Raw genomic sequence first — 15,706 nt, 5'->3', positions numbered from 1 at the left:
CCCAATTGTCTTCATCTTTTTCCTCTCAAAAAACATCTCAACTCCAAACCTATAACTCCAAGAGAGAAGTCTCATGTTGGCTTGGAGGAATCTAACATGATGAAATGGAAGAGCACATGTTATTACTTAGTCGAACCAAACTTGGGTTTGTTTCCAACACAGTTATATGGCTGCTACCAACTGCCACTTCCCAACATATTCTTTCTTTTTTTTTTTTATGTGTTGATGTGATGACTAAACTCTCCATTTTTTTCTTTGTTCTTGGGTTCCCTCATGTGTGATACAATATATCAGGACTTTCCAATTTGACTCTTCATCTGGTGAGGATTTTATTGCTCCCCTTAGCTGTTAAAAACAGCATTTACTCGGGGGCTTGTGTGGTGTGAGCAAGCTCAGTTTTAATACCACCATAAATAACATTGTCACACCCTGTCAAGTAAACTCTACTCAAGTGATAGTAGCAAGATAAGCGGGCCTGTGAGTCAATGGGAAGCATCATCTCAGACTGCACAGTTACCATCAGTAAAATGTCACAGTCCCACACTTCACTGATCAGCAACTGAAATGCTCCAAAGAGCTATAAGTCTCTGCATCCGCTGTGGTTTGTGGATCACCACTTCCAGAGATACAGTTGATTTAGCTTCTTGATGAAAAAATTCTTTCAATCTTAAGATCAGAGAGGAAATGTATGTATTGTTGGCAGTTTTAAATGTTTTACATCATGAGGCAACGACAAATCTGGATATTAATCTGAAATACAGACACAGGCTTTGATGGCTGATGCCTCACACAGAAGTAGAATTAGTTGATGGGTTGTATCTGAATGTATGATAAGTCTTTATTTCGGTGTTCAAATCCATAAATTTGTTGATGCTCTTTCATCATGGATCACACAGCATAGTTACCCCAATACTGTCTATCACGGTGTCACTACTTGAGGCTGTTATTGCTGAGAAGAGCTGACTTCCTAACAGCAACAGCAGCATATGTTTTCTGTCACAGCGCCAAATGTCCTCATGGATCAGGTAAAGAAAATAAACAAGGCTCTCACTTACAATGAGCACAAAATACAAAATCTATCAATCCATGGTCATGATTTCTATTCAAACGCAATATGAGCAAATATCAGCAAAGGTGATGGATACTTGTTTATAGTGTGTAACTTTTAGGATATATTGTGACATTTCTATAAAGCGTCCTGTTATCGGTTTTCAACATGTGACACTCAGCCTCCAATACCTACTGTCCAATAAAAACAGACATTTAATCTTACTCTGTGGTATTTAACTGTATTTTAAACGCTAAAGCTGTTTTCTCGCAGTGTTAAAACTTGTAAAACAAGTGCGGGTCAACTCACCAACTGTAAAGTGCAAATAAAGATGAGGGTGCATCGTCCGCTGCAGCAGCCCATTGTGTTCGCCGTGAAAACGTGACTCTCAGTCGGGAGAAACGGACTTGGAAACGGGTCGGAGGAGCTCGAATGTGCCGACCAGACTCAGTCCTGATCCAAGCACCGGCGTCCCATTCTCCTCTTCGGCTCCGGTGTCTCTCTGCTCAGCCGAAAGCCGCGACGGGATCGCTCTGGCTGGCTGTTTGTTTGCCTCCGCTACAGCCGGCCGGTCGCAGCTGAGGTGACTGACTGGGTGAATGGTTGCGAGCCGGTGTGTAAAAAGGAGGAGGAGGGGTTGGGGGGTGGGGGGGGTGGATGTTGGTGTTGGTGGGGTAGTCGACCGGGGGCTGGTATGGGGCTGAGGGCGTCAACTGGTTTCCCGGAGCTGTCTGTGGTGTGGCAGGCAAAAAAAAAAGAAAAAAGTGAGCGCGTGTTAATTTAAAATGCTTCAACAGGAGCAACCAATTTATTGTCATGGTGACAGAACGCATTAAGCCACTTTAAAAGGGCGGCGTGCCAATTATATGTAAAAATTAAGTGATGTAGCCCGTTTCAGGCATATATTTATGTGGAAACGTTAAAAGATTCATACTGGTGTTTGTTCCCAAATAAACATTAGGGTCTTATTTTTGAGATTCAACGAGTGTGTGTGAGTGTGAGTGTGAGTGTGTGTGTGTGTGTGTGTGTGTGTGTGTGTGCACGCGCGCAGGCGTGGGTGAGCGCGTGTTGAGGGGAGATGGGGTTAAATTAGCTGCAATTGAATGATGCTAAAGATGGAGAACAGGCGCCATCTTGTGACCGTATGATGAGACACACTAATAAGTTTTTAAAAAGCACCGCGCATTGTACTATACAGGGTCATTACACAAAATGGAAGCCAGATTTTTTTTCTCAGTTTAGCCTTATGTCAACTTTTTTTCAATTATTTATCCAGCCTAACTGTCAGTTTATTTACATGGGTCAATACAGATAAACAATGCGACACATGTACTGGTTAGTTCTGTAAATCCAGGTTAACACAGCTAAACAAATGTTGCCACAAGACAAATGTCATCCTGTTATTAAATAAAACCAACTGAATACATTTTCGTTTAGCACACACACACTTAAAACCACTTATCTAGCCTGTGCAGCACTTTATTGCTTATAATTATTTTCTGTTAAGTGTTTTAGGCTATGTCAAGTTTCTTTACCCTCAACTTCCACTTTTGTTCACTTTCTATACGCCCTCTGCCCCCCCTTCTCTCCAAATCCTCCTTGCCCTGCCTCCCTTTCTCCTCACAGACCTTTTGTTTGGATCTCCATTTGCCTTCTGGGTAGCCACTGCTTGGTATGATATATAATAGAAAAGATCTTAAAAGCAACTCTCTCAGTCACCCTCCTCCTTCTCCTCCATACACTGTCAGAGTGTATGGAGGCAGGTCCCACCTCTCCTCCTCACCAGCTTGATAAATCTTTTACGCGTCTGCGGGCTGAGTGAGGGAACACTTCACATCTCATTTCATCACGCACTCCTCCGCTCTGCTCCTATAAAGTGCCGCTCCTCTCCTCTCTTCTCTGCCGTCCCACGCCGCCCTGCCCACCTGTGTCCAGCACCCGGGACCAGGAGGAGCCCCTCCTCCATCGCCAAAAATAACCTGAGGGTATTTATGGAAGCCAGCCTGCAAACACGAATTGGGCTTTTTTTGGTTAAGTTAAAAAAAAGGGCTGAGCATCAGTACTAGTAGTCATGCAAAAAAAAAAAAAACCCACCTGCATCTGTCTATACTCCAGTACTTTCTTTCCAATCATATTTTATTGTCTCATATAGGCAGATTTAGTAATCTGTAATCTGTGCACAGTCAGGTGGTGCATCTGTTGTATGACATGTTGCACATGTAGACCCATGACTGTGACTTAAAAAACTTTTAATTTTCAAGACTGTTGGGTTTTTTTGTGAACTGAAATCCATAGACTACAGTTTAGCCATCATCGTATGACAATACAATATACTGTAATGGCCACATTCTTAATTCAAGGTCCACTCACCACTGTTTCTGAAGATTTTTAACCATATCTCTCCATCTTCACCAGCAGTTGGGAGTTCATTCAGTTGTCCACCGAACTTGCACCACTGACACCGCTTCTCACCTGTAAACCGACAAGGATGAGAAGGATGAGGAATGCAGTGGAAGAAATCATGACAAATACTGAGCTTACATGTCAAAAAATTATAATGAAGACTGTGTGATACAGTTAAAAGCTTCGGAAAAAAAGGTACTAAGTAGACTTTGAGTTAGGATTGTTTTGTCAAAGTAATATTTTTAAGGTCAAACATAATCTCTTTCAGCTGGTTTCAACAATTTATTAAAGCCATGTGATGCTTATACTGTGTGAAATACTCCAGATAATAATAATAATCTAGAACATCATGTTTCTACAGCTACCCAATTACAATAAGATATTCTAGATATCAGGTGAGTCATATTATACACATTGTACCCCAAATTCAAGCTGTTGTATTTGCGATCTTTGGAAACGTTTAAATCTTTACAATAAAATTATGTGGATTTTGATAAGACTTGGCTACACAAGCCACGTTTGTACCAGCTGGTCTAACATGTTGAAGCAGGTCAAATGTGGGAACTATTTTATTGTGCGTAGTCAGCGGCATTAACCAATTTGCTTGTAACAGATGTCTTGTTTTACTGTTACACATCACGCAAGCAAGCGCGAGAGCTACTAGTAGAATACATTTGTGACTGTCCTGCAACTCTTGCATGCATGAAGCTCACTCATTCACAGCTGCATTTCTTATGAGAGCATGTTTTCCGAATGTGTGTCATGTGGGTGGGTGGGTGGTTGGTAGTGAGTAAGACTGAGAGAGGAAAGCCGAGGCTAAAATAAGGTCACTGTTATAGTTCTATTAGAAGCATTGATGGAGGTTCTCCTTGTGTTCCCATTTTGCCCAACACCTCCTTATCAACTCACTTTTGTGTGTGTGTGTGTGTGTGTGTATGTGTGTGTCTACGCGTGTGTATGTGTGTGTGTGTGTGTCCAGAACATTTCTTTCATGACAAGTGTGTCCAGGCCCTCAGGGGCTGCTGTTCTCCACAAAGACACTAATGTGAAGTGACAGGACAGCCAGTGGTGCGCTGCTCTGTGGGGACCTGCATTGTGGAGGAGACCCAAGAGTCTGGCTCGTAGTGGACAACAATAGAAAAAAGACCTCAAAAGGACAAGGCTTTTCTCTCTTTGAAAGCGTCTTAGGCTGTCGCTTCTAGTTCCCACTCTCTCTTTCTTTCTCTCTGTTTCTCTTATGGCCTCTGTGTTTCTCTTCTCTCACGTTTTGGCGCTCAAACATACCAGCAAAAATCCCCCATGCAGGAAACTCACTCTGTTTCACTATTATCTAACAGCAAATTCATAATTTCTGAGGCTGAAGGAGACCTGAGAGCAAAATCAATCCCACCCTCCTACCCTTTCCTACACTTACAGGAGCCTGAATGATTTGATTTTTCCAAAATTATTGTGGTGCAATACTAGTTTGCTTACACCACAGGCTTATAAATGATGCCATTATTCAGGCTGAAATACTGTATGTCATCCAGGGAACTAGTGTGGGCAACAGAAACAGCACAGGACTCTCACTATGCCAAACAGTTCACCATAACCTCACCTTAAATCATTAGCAAAATATTATTCATTCGACAATTCACTTTAAAAAGGACAGATTACATGGTTGCATCAAGGATAAAAGAGTTAAAAGAACATCAAGGATAACACAGGACTTCCATTGTGGTCCTTGTTGTAGTTAGATGTCATGGAGGTGTATGCATGTGTGTGCACGTACGTGCGCCTAGAGATAGTGGAGTATGGTGTTAGCGGCATATAAAAGCACAAAAGACATTATTATACAGAAAATATTCACATTGGGCATTAAAAGGCACCCTTCTTATTATACTAAAACCTGTCCATTAAATGAGCTACATACTATCCTGCCTACACAAGGGTACATTATCTAAAAGCCAGTTTTTTGCCTTAAATGTGACTGGGTTTGTAGTCTGTTTAATGCTATTAGGAACCTTGTTCCAATCCTGGGCACCCGCATATCTAAAAAGAACTTTTACCCATCTGGCTACTGATCCTCATGAGCTGCTCCTTTCAGCTCTACAAGGACATCTATCAACACAAACTAGCCTACATAGCTGCAAATTACAGCCACCACTGGCTGTCCAACAAGCATATGAATGCTTTCTTTATTTAGGCCCATGCTCATAAAAGTTTAAGATTACGCATGTGCCCTCGGAGGCAGAGTCTCATCTGATTTTTCTTCACTATTTTGCCATGAAGAAAATTCCAGACACAATGAAGAATAAATACAGAGGCTATTATGAGGAGCATGTCAATAATTTATAATGAGATTATGCTTGCTGAGGAAATACTAGTCCCCACAATAATTTTTTGGCAGTTGATGTTATTCTAACGCTGGCCGCTTAGAGGCGCTAGTCTGTGAGGTCGATTTTAATTGAATGGATGCCTTCATAGCTGCGTCAAGCCAGACACAAGCGTGACACATACAGGATGTTAAGTGATTTCTTTCAAATTAAAAACTATGATTAATTGGAAGTTCCTTGCTACAAATACGCCTGACTGCAAAATAGTGTCCAGTCTTTAGTCTAGAGGCATGAACTAGATAGGGGAGAAAGAGTTTGATCCTTCACTGTCTGATCAGGCAGGTCTGAGTATGCTATTTGTCAATCGGGTGACCCTTCCCCATGTCCAGAAAGATCACTGACAGATGGAAAACCCTACTGTTCAAATCCAGACTTCATCAAAGCTATTAAACACGATGACATTGCCAAGAAGGAAAACTTTTTAAAAGTGCATCTTTTTCTACAAAACCCCCATTCAAAAACAATGTGTTTTTCATATCAAAAATTTCATTTCAAGCCTCCTTGGTTCACATCAAACCTGAACTTCACACTGATGCTGGTTTGAACATTGCTTCGTCTCTGCTACTAGTTCAAGACTTCATTTAGGCACAGGTTTGAGCAAGACAGCCTAATAACATGCAGGCCTAATACTAAATATAATAAGTATCCTTGTAATATGTAATATATAAAATATCCTGGATATTAAAAGTATAATATATTTCTAATTTTTATCATTTTAGTTGTTCGATGGACACTTCAGACATAATCAACTATACCTGGTTAATGTTAGCATACAGTTAGCTTGCCTTAGCTGTTAATGAGAACGAAGTTCATTGCATTGAAAGTCTCATTGATCTGTTATAATCTATGTTTATACACATAGCCTATATATACTATTAAATATCGGAAAATATTTAACATTGGTGGAAACAAAAAATGAGGGTAAATGAAGGTAAACTATCATTTACTTTTTTAATGCTAGTTCAGGGTTGTGCTTAATTTCGGGGTCCTCCTTTAAAGGGAAACGTCGGTATTTTTCAAGTTGGACAATAGTTTTCGGTTTTTTGTGTCTAAGTGACTACTGGGGACAACAATTTTTGAAACTGGTCCAGTATTGCGCGAGGACACTGCAGCAGGTAGCCGTGAAATGGGCTGCAGTGTAATCAGACGGGGCAATAGCGCACCGTCAATGTATGTCCACCAAAAGTGATTGTTTTGCCACTGACAGGCTCAGATTATTTTAAGTATCTGACAACTTCATGGAAAGGACGATACAAAGAAATAAAACTTTTTTCTTTACCTTTGACTTGAACCGGTTTGTTTGTTATTGTGGCTTCTCAATGAGAAGTATCGCGAGAGTTGTCGAAATCGGCTAAACATTCTTCAGCCAGGACAGAATTAGAGGATAGGAGTTCCGGGAGGAGTTTGGTTGCTGTATATTTAGCTGATTTTGAAAGCAAAACTTCCTATTTCAGAATGAGACTTCTCCCTCCCTCTTGGTTAGACACAATGACAAAAACAGTCTCCATTAGTCACCAAAAAGGTGGGAAAATAGGGTCCAAGTTGAAAAATACCGAAGTTTCCCTTTAAGTTGTATTCTCTCATGTATTATTTATTATTTATATATAATTATTATAATTTTATATATTTCATGCACTCATAGTATATAATATATGATATGTATACATATGTGACTAATATAATTTTATATATATTTAATAATTACTTCATTATATAATATTTCTAGATTACATGTTTTATTATTTTAATTCCTCCAGACTTTTGGACCAACAGCTACAACTTTGCCTTGCGTTTGTCAATCACGTATGATTTTGAAAGCTTCAACCGGAAACTAAAGGTGTTGTTGTGCGTGTGTTGACAGTGGTTTCAGTCACATGGTGCTGCCTCGCTGATGGAGCCAGATGAGAGAGGCAGGAGGCGAGCCCCTCCGGTTGCGCGTCAGCATCCCCTCAAATAGGAATCCGCTGCTGTCACTTCTGCTCTACATGCTGAGAGACGGACGACTGTAACCCTGAAACAACAATTAAAGCCTAGATTCACTGTGATGTCAAAGAAGAAGAGTAACGGGAGGCTGTGAGGAGGCTGGAGCTTTTTTTTGTTGCAAAGAATGATAGTGAGGATCAAGGCGCGCTGTCCCAGGAGAACTCATCCGAAGAGCTGGCCGTGAGACACCGGGATGCTCCTCTAACGCACCGGGGGGTGAGTGAGTACAATTCACCCGATCTCCGTGTCCTTCGTTTTTGGTTCCACTTTGATGACATCTGGACAGTTTTGGACAGTTCCGCGTCCCTGTCCCCTCTTTAACGCCTCTGAATTATTCCCTACTCGATCCCACCTGTCTGATCAATCATTCATAGGCTTCTTAGTAAAGTGCAGCATAACCGGTTGGTCAGCGATGTGTGAAAGTTGCAATTTGAAAATGGTGCACTTTGCACCCATCTCCCCTCCTCCCCTTGCACACACCCCTAACTTAATGCATGCACGCATCAAGGTTTAATATCATGCAGTGCATTACAGTGAGTGATCAGGGGGGTCGATCGTGTCCCTTTTTTAAAGTTTTGATTAAAGTGAACATGTGTTGCACAGTGTCGGTGTGAGCCTAATTAATAAAGCCTTTGTTTGGGGCTCTCCAATCACAGACACTCATCATTAATCCGCTGATGGCCCGGAGGGCGTGGGTTGCTGTATGCGATGATAAAGAGAAAGGCACCAGTCCTACTTACACAGCAGGGTCGATTAATTATGGACTCAGAACTGAAGAACTCAGTGACTGTTAGGAGCACAAGAGGAGACGTGGACATGTCAGGCGGAAACAGTGGCTGTTAAAATCAATTTCATGTTTAATCTTCAGCATTAATCAGTGAGTTGGAGGATATTTTTCACCAAAAAAACACACACTCTGTTCTTTAAGATCCATCATTGGCTTACAATGATGTCTACCTGGAAATGACAACATTCCTGAGTGATATAGAAATCATCATTAATCTTTTCCCTTGACTACATATGTCAGATTCCATGTGTTATGATTCTTTCACCTGGAATAAGCTATAGAGTGAAATGCTGGCTGTGCTGCTGAATTTGTGGGTGTGGGTGTGAGTAGAACTTCCACAGCAGTCTCAGTGCATGTAGATGAATGAAATGCACTTACTATGCAGCAAGGGTTCCCATCTCCAGTGTGCGTGTGCGCGTGTGTGCCTGTGTGTGTGTGTGTGTGTATTTCACCTCATTACACTCATTGTGTTGACTTAAGCAGGAGGGTCACCCCTGAGGCCCGTTCTCCGGGCCTTATTGAGGAGTGATGCCCTGAATTACGCACTGGTGCTGATCGCAGAGGCGCAGGAGCACTTTGGGAGAAGAATTTCAGCTTACGTGTGAAGTTCATGACTGTTTATTTTAAAGGAGGCGTCATGTATGAATGTGACGTTTACAGCTATTACACAATCACCAGTATGAAGCTGCACTTACTACAAGTGCGTTCTGTTGAGAGGCGCTTAACTCCTGGATCTTGTGTGTTTCAAATTTGCGATGGAGCTCCAGCTCTGGTTCAAATCCCGAGCAATTATGTTCACAGTCTACCCACGCACACTTTGCACAGGAGCTCCTCTATTCTTGGTTGTTCTACAAACTGACAAAAACTCCCTTACAGCCTGTGTGCTGCATTTCTCCCGAGGCGTTCTCAATATTCTCCCCGTGTATGTATTAAACATCAAGCTTGTCGAACTGCAGGCGTGGGGCCGAGCACTTTAAGGCAGAGTCAGCCTTCTGTGGAGGGTGACAGAACAGTCAGATGGCCCCCACAGGGCAGAGAACAATTCCTGCTGCTGATGCACCCAAGGCGACAGGACTGGAGCGCTCCTCCTCCTCCCTCCCCTCCCATCCACACTCCATCCCATCATCCCTCCCTACCTTCATTTCGTAGAAATGAACACACTCTCTTGGGCTCTCTTGCACACTTGCACACCTGCACCGTGACTTCAGTACTCTGTCTATCTCCCTTTTGTCTCCAATGCCTGCATGCATACATATATATATATATGTACTCTCTCTGTCATAAACACATGTGCAGACATGTGCCTAAGGAGCAATATTTATGAGTGGCTTTTTAGGTCATAAATCATACCTGCCTACACACAGCATCTCTATACTTCACAGACACCTTCTTACATCCACAATCATAATTTCTTGTACTCACATCTAGTCAATCATAATCTACATATGCTACTAATCCTCCGAGCACATGCAAATAGCCTGAGGCCTCTTCTATACACCAACACAGTGACCTACACACAGAACTATTGTCTCTTACACACACAACTATACTTTTAAGTGTCAAAGTGTTCATACTGAATGCAAATTTTAGAGGCGGTGAGCTGAAAATGTTTCAAATTTAACATAAAATTCATACTTATTCATTTAATACTTATTATTATGTATGATTCTGAGGAAAATAATAGAAAGAATTGTGATTTCTGGTACATTTTGAGGTTGGATTGAGTCTGAGTTGTCACACAAACATACCAACAGTCTCATACATAGTACACTAGCTAGCAAATGTACAAATATAACACTTGCTGTTTAGGGTGAGTACATACACACTCCACAAACACAGTGGTCAAATTTGCATAAAGTAAGACTGTACTGCAAGGTACAATTATATGAGATTGATGAAGGAAGTGTGAGTAAAGCACACTGATAGCGTAAATATATATATACGAGAAATCCAGGAGCCATCCAGGAACTGAAAACATTTTCAGTTCCTGGCCTACAGCCCTTTAAACCAAGAAGAAGAAATGGTAAATAATCATATAAATCAAAGTGACCTTGCTGTTGTTCTGACAAAACTTTTAAAGTTGTCCTTATATCATCTGTGGCTCGATTTAAATTCTCCTTGAAGCCTAAACATTGCTAGCAAAGCCACTGGGTAAGAACACGCTTTGTTTCCAAGATGTCTGTGAGGCAGTCAGGAGCTTATCATTTCAGTTGCCTTCCTGTTCAATGAAACGACATTCTTTCTCAAATTAAAACTCTCTGAAACATCACTATTTCCCATCCGTCATTCTTTCTCACACACAATCTTTCGCTCTGTCTCCTAGGTTATCATCCTCTCTCACACACACACACACAATTATAGTCTTCACACACACGCTTTCAGTTCTGTCAGACATATTTTTCAATCTCTCTCACATACCATCATCCTGTCTTATAAACAATACAATTCTCTCTCATACAAACTACCACTTCTCACTTGCATTATAGAGGGTATAGTTGCGTATGATGGTGTGAGTGAGTAAGAATGATAATGTTCCTATGAGAACAAAGCGGCTCACAGTTATTGAGGGATTGGAAAACGTCAGTCATTGTCTATAGCCTTTGGGTTGTTTGTAAAAGGTGCAAAAGTGTGATGTGAGCTCTACAGATCAGAGAGTAAATGGTCCGTGAATCCTGAAAGTGTGAATGCGCACGTGCATGCGTGCATGTCAGCTGTGTGCATAATAGCTCAGGGATTGGGGGGCCGTAGATTGGCCAGTCAGCCAGACAGATGTGCCCTAGCCTGGACTTGGAGTACGGGGCCTCAAACTGGCCTGCCACCCAGCATTAGTGCCATGGATCCGTGACCAAAGGGCTCAGGGCACCAAAACTCACTGTCTGCATAAAATGCTCTCAATTATTAATACTGTGTATAGGGCAATAAGAAGCATTGCACAGACCAAAGGAGGAAAAAAAGGAAGTGGGCCCTGAAGAAAGAAAGACAGAAAGAACTTTGAGAATGTGTCTGCAAGGGATGGCAAGCAGCAAGAAAATGAACAGAAGGAATTGTCTTTTTCATTATCGATTCATCTGCCGGTTACTTTTTTGATTGATCGTTAGTGGAGAAAAAAATGCCATTTACAATTTCTCTAAGCCCGCGGTGATGTCTTCAATATGCTTGTTTTGTCCGACCAACAGTACAAAACCTAAAGATATTCAATTTACTGTCATATATGATTAAGAAAAGCAGCAAATCTTCACATTTGCAACAGTTTTATGTTTTATTTCTGTTTAATCCAGTGGTGAACAATTATATGGTCCAGTACATTGGTGATACTCACCCTTAAAACATAGAAAGAAAAAGTACACCGACCAGTCAGACCTTCATCTTTTCACAGTACATGACATCTCAAAATTCACACCAGTCTTTGTGATTTTTCAATCCATACATTGAACACACAATTATACAGAATCCTCACCATATATTGTTGAGTACATGGGTAGTTTAGGATCCGTCATGTCAGTGTGCACTAAATACATTTCAGGCTTGGTACCGTATTGGGAGTAGCTCGCCCATTAGAGTGGGAGCACTGTAATTCATAAGTATTGATTCATGTCTCAGCAGCATTACAGCATAATGTCCCTGTACACGACTATATACAAGAGCAAGCACAATAAATAAAACAGCAACAACAAAGCAGTGATTTACATACATATGCTGTTAACTCCCCATAATGTCTAATGTGATAGAATCATAACACATGAACATGTAATAAAGTGCTTGCTCTGAATACTGCAGCTCCATTATTACATGTAGATAATGTACTGCATTCTCTGTTCCCCTTTAGCAGCCGAGCACGTGAGTTCAGAGATAACATCCTCTTCCCTTGAAGCTCGTGCCAACTTGTGTTGCCTTTTATTTTTTTTAAGCTACAATTTTTACACCAAACTTTATTCTGCATTGTTTAATGAAATAACAGACCCGCAGGTCCTCATCAGGTAATCTAATGTGATCTCACTCCCAACTCAGCAATCATTTTAGTTAATGAAAACCACTTATTACGCTTATTTGTTTCTCTCTATTGATTTATTATTTAGCCTAGTGAACTTCTTTTAAATATGCAAGTGTGGCTTTTCAGTAATGGCTTATCTCAGACACTATCAGCTACGTCCCTTTCCGTTTATCTTCCACCTGTGGTTTCAAAAATATTCAGTGTGGTTCCCACGTGTAAAAAAGTCAGTCTGAAGTACACGGAGATCTACTACGTTTAGACAGAGATACCGCAGAGACATTTGTGAGTTTGCAAAGACACAATTTTTAAGCGACCTAAGGAAACTTGACTCAGCGTGACCTTCTTCGGCACTGTTTCTGCCGTCGGCTGTCGGACTGTTCCACTCAGCGTTCAGGCCTCACAGCTAAAGTACAGCAGGGAACTCTGTGTGTATCGCTGACAAAACAGACTTAAAGTTTGAGTTTGTCACTTTTTGTGGGCGGAGAAGTGTTTATACCAACAACAGTTTAATCTGCGCAAACAGAGCGAATCACCTGGGTCTCATTAACGAGGACGGGGATGCTCCCTCTCTTCCACACTTCTACTTTGTTTTTTCGTGCTGTTAGGTGCATTTTAACATAAAAAATATCGCCTGCTCTTGCTGGAAAGGGAGGAGTGTTACATAACCGCTTTTTAATGCTCCTGATTTATGCTGAGCTTCAAAACAGTGATTTGCTGGCTACAGGTGTGGTTCTTTAGACTTTGCTTCGCACTTCTACCCAGCAAATTTAATATCAGCTTCCATGAAAATACACACGGCGGCAACAAACCAGATCAGCAGCTCACAAGGCAAGAAAAAAACTTCTACCATAAAGTAGCAAACACATCTGCAGTTAGAAATGGGCCTGTTGCGTCATTAGATCGAGATCATTTAATGATGTAATCTTAACATATGCGGCAGCTACACTGAGGTATGAGGACCATCTTGTGAGTGGATATATCAGGTAGGAAGAGGAGGATAACTGTAACAGAGATAAACAGACTAATGTATGCTGTTGCCTCAGTAAACATTCTAATGCAGTATCTGTTGTGACTTAATATATATTAACAGGATATAATGTGTGTAGCATATGTGTTTGTGCAAGTATGTGCGTGTGTTTCTACGCCCCACTCAGCCATCTGTCTTTATTTGCATATTAGTATGTATTTATTTGTATGTTTTTCCCTAATTTGCAACACAATTATGGTAATAACATGAATATGAGGAGTGTCCCTCCGCTATAAATGTCTCTTCCTGTTCAAGACACAGACAGCCAGTGTGCGGCTGCCGGTGGGCGAGTTCACCTTTGCAACAGTAGCTGTTTATTGATTCCTCTGACAGTCACACAGGTGTTAGCGATGGAAGATCAGCCTCTGCACTGGAAGAGCGCGAGGACAGCGGGGCATTCATGCTGACTTGTGTGTTTATTTATTCATTAACAGGCGGTTTGCTCCTCAGCTTTTCCTCAGAGGACCGTTTTCACCTGTTTTACCTCCTGAGGTTTCGAGATAGCGATGCATGCGGTATCAGATCGGTCTTGGGGTCTATGCGTACACACATACACGAATGCACAGTAGCGCTTTCCCCCACTTCACCCTCCTATGCTTACCATGAATGAGCGAGACTGTTGGGACAGTGGAAGCTGGAGGAAGAATTAAGGGTGGAGCCGGGGACTCTCGGGACTGTGGCAAGGCAGATCCTTTATTGATTGGTTTAGTAAGAGAATCCTCAGGCTTTTAGTGGTGCTGCTTAATAAGAGTGGCTTGTAGAGAGAGAGATCACATCAGCTGAACTCCACTCCAGAGGCTGCCTTCGGCTCTAAAGAATAGTTCACAGCAAATCAAAACATCAGCAGGAGAGGGCTAATCCATTTAGATGATGTTTTTTTGGTATTGAACAACTGTCAAGATTTGGAGAAATCTCTTTACATGAGTACTTGCGTCAGACTCGACATTTTTCTCCGTGAGGTCAGTTATACTGTTCAGTTTTTCAAGAGTGAAATAAAGGTCATAGACTTTTGTCACGAGGCTAGATGTTAAACACACTTTCCCAGCTCTGTGATCTTCCTATATTGAAACCATAGCAGTCAAATGTATGTGTATACGTATCTCATAGTACGTAGCAGGATCACACAAAGTGAACCTCCAGATCTTGCAGTGGGTTTTGTGTGCATGTCGCAGCGAGGATGTTGTGGTTTATGCATTGACATAGCCTTTTCTTTTTATTTTTTTATTTTTGCTGCACGCATCCTATCTGTCTAACTTGGTGTTAAGTCAAGAGCCCGGCTTCAGAGAAACACTGAGCTATTTTAGGAGGCAGCAGATTGTGTTAAGCGAGGAAGTGAAATGACACAACTGGGGTTGAGATTTCTTGGTGCCTGAAAACCTTGAAAATATCTTTATTTAGCCTAGTGCTTCTCTCCCCTGACACCTTGCAGATTGCACCTAGCTACCATCAGATAATGGGTAGCTACGGAAGCAAGCAGCACATCAAAGCCTGGAGATACACAAACACATCACTGACATTTTATTGTAAAATTACATTTTTAATCAAGAAGACTGTTATCTCTATACATAGATTATTTTAATCTTGTGTAAATTGTGCGTCATTTTGACATTTTAATATATAGATTATCAAATTTTAAGAACCAACTAATTTAACTTTGAAGAATGTGTGTGTGTGTGTGTGTATTATTGAGAGAAAGGCTGCAACTATTTTGGTCTGTTTTTGATGATTTAATTTTATTATTTATGTATTCACCTCCACATGAAAGAGAGCCGAGGTCCCAAGTGGTCTCTGTCTTTTTCTCCCTCACACACGTATTTCTCTCGTTCATGCAAACACACACACACACACACACACACACACACATACAAATCCATATTTATTTAGTCATTTTCGACCATTTTTGTGGTCGAGAATACCCGTCAGCACTTTGGTATTTTTATTTGATGGGATCTATACACCTCTACCCTACCTCTGTCAGACTCAAGCCGATGCAGTTCCAGTGTAATTTGACACATTTGTGTGTGTGTGTGTGTGTGTGTGTGTGTGTGTGTGTGTGTACGTGCAGTACAATGTGTTTGCATGTGCTTGCGCT

The 15,706-nt window shown here is 41.3% G+C and overlaps 2 protein-coding genes across 7 annotated transcripts in view; one reads left to right on the top strand and one right to left on the bottom strand.

Annotated features, from left to right (window-relative positions):
• The window catches only part of nkain4 (sodium/potassium transporting ATPase interacting 4), a 55,406-nt gene extending 48,209 nt beyond the window's left edge, over window positions 1–7,197 (bottom strand). The window contains exons 1-4 of one of the 3 annotated variants that reach the window (XM_044351584.1): window positions 7,106–7,197; window positions 3,419–3,520; window positions 2,832–3,051; window positions 1,358–1,779 (exon numbers count right to left, since the gene is read on the bottom strand). In XM_044351584.1, the coding sequence (XP_044207519.1) occupies window positions 1,358–1,411 (54 nt within the window). In that variant the 5' untranslated portion in view covers window positions 1,412–1,779; window positions 2,832–3,051; window positions 3,419–3,520; window positions 7,106–7,197. Of the gene's footprint in view, window positions 1–1,357; window positions 1,780–2,676; window positions 2,694–2,831; window positions 3,052–3,418; window positions 3,521–7,105 lie in introns of those variants that run through there. The other 2 variants (XM_044351585.1, XM_044351586.1) reach the window with 2 other exon arrangements.
• The window catches only part of LOC122982351, a 37,769-nt gene continuing 28,417 nt past the window's right edge, over window positions 6,355–15,706 (top strand). The window contains exons 1-2 of one of the 4 annotated variants that reach the window (XM_044351576.1): window positions 6,355–6,417; window positions 7,688–8,025. The gene's annotated coding sequence lies outside the window, so the exon portion shown is untranslated. Of the gene's footprint in view, window positions 6,418–6,731; window positions 6,748–7,637; window positions 8,030–15,706 lie in introns of those variants that run through there. The other 3 variants (XM_044351577.1, XM_044351579.1, XM_044351575.1) reach the window with 3 other exon arrangements.

This window comes from Thunnus albacares, chromosome 5, assembly GCF_914725855.1.
Source record: "Thunnus albacares chromosome 5, fThuAlb1.1, whole genome shotgun sequence".
Taxonomy (NCBI): domain Eukaryota; kingdom Metazoa; phylum Chordata; class Actinopteri; order Scombriformes; family Scombridae; genus Thunnus; species Thunnus albacares.
The sequence above is the reverse complement of the archived record's forward strand: the minus strand, read 5'-3'. Positions and strand labels throughout refer to the sequence as shown.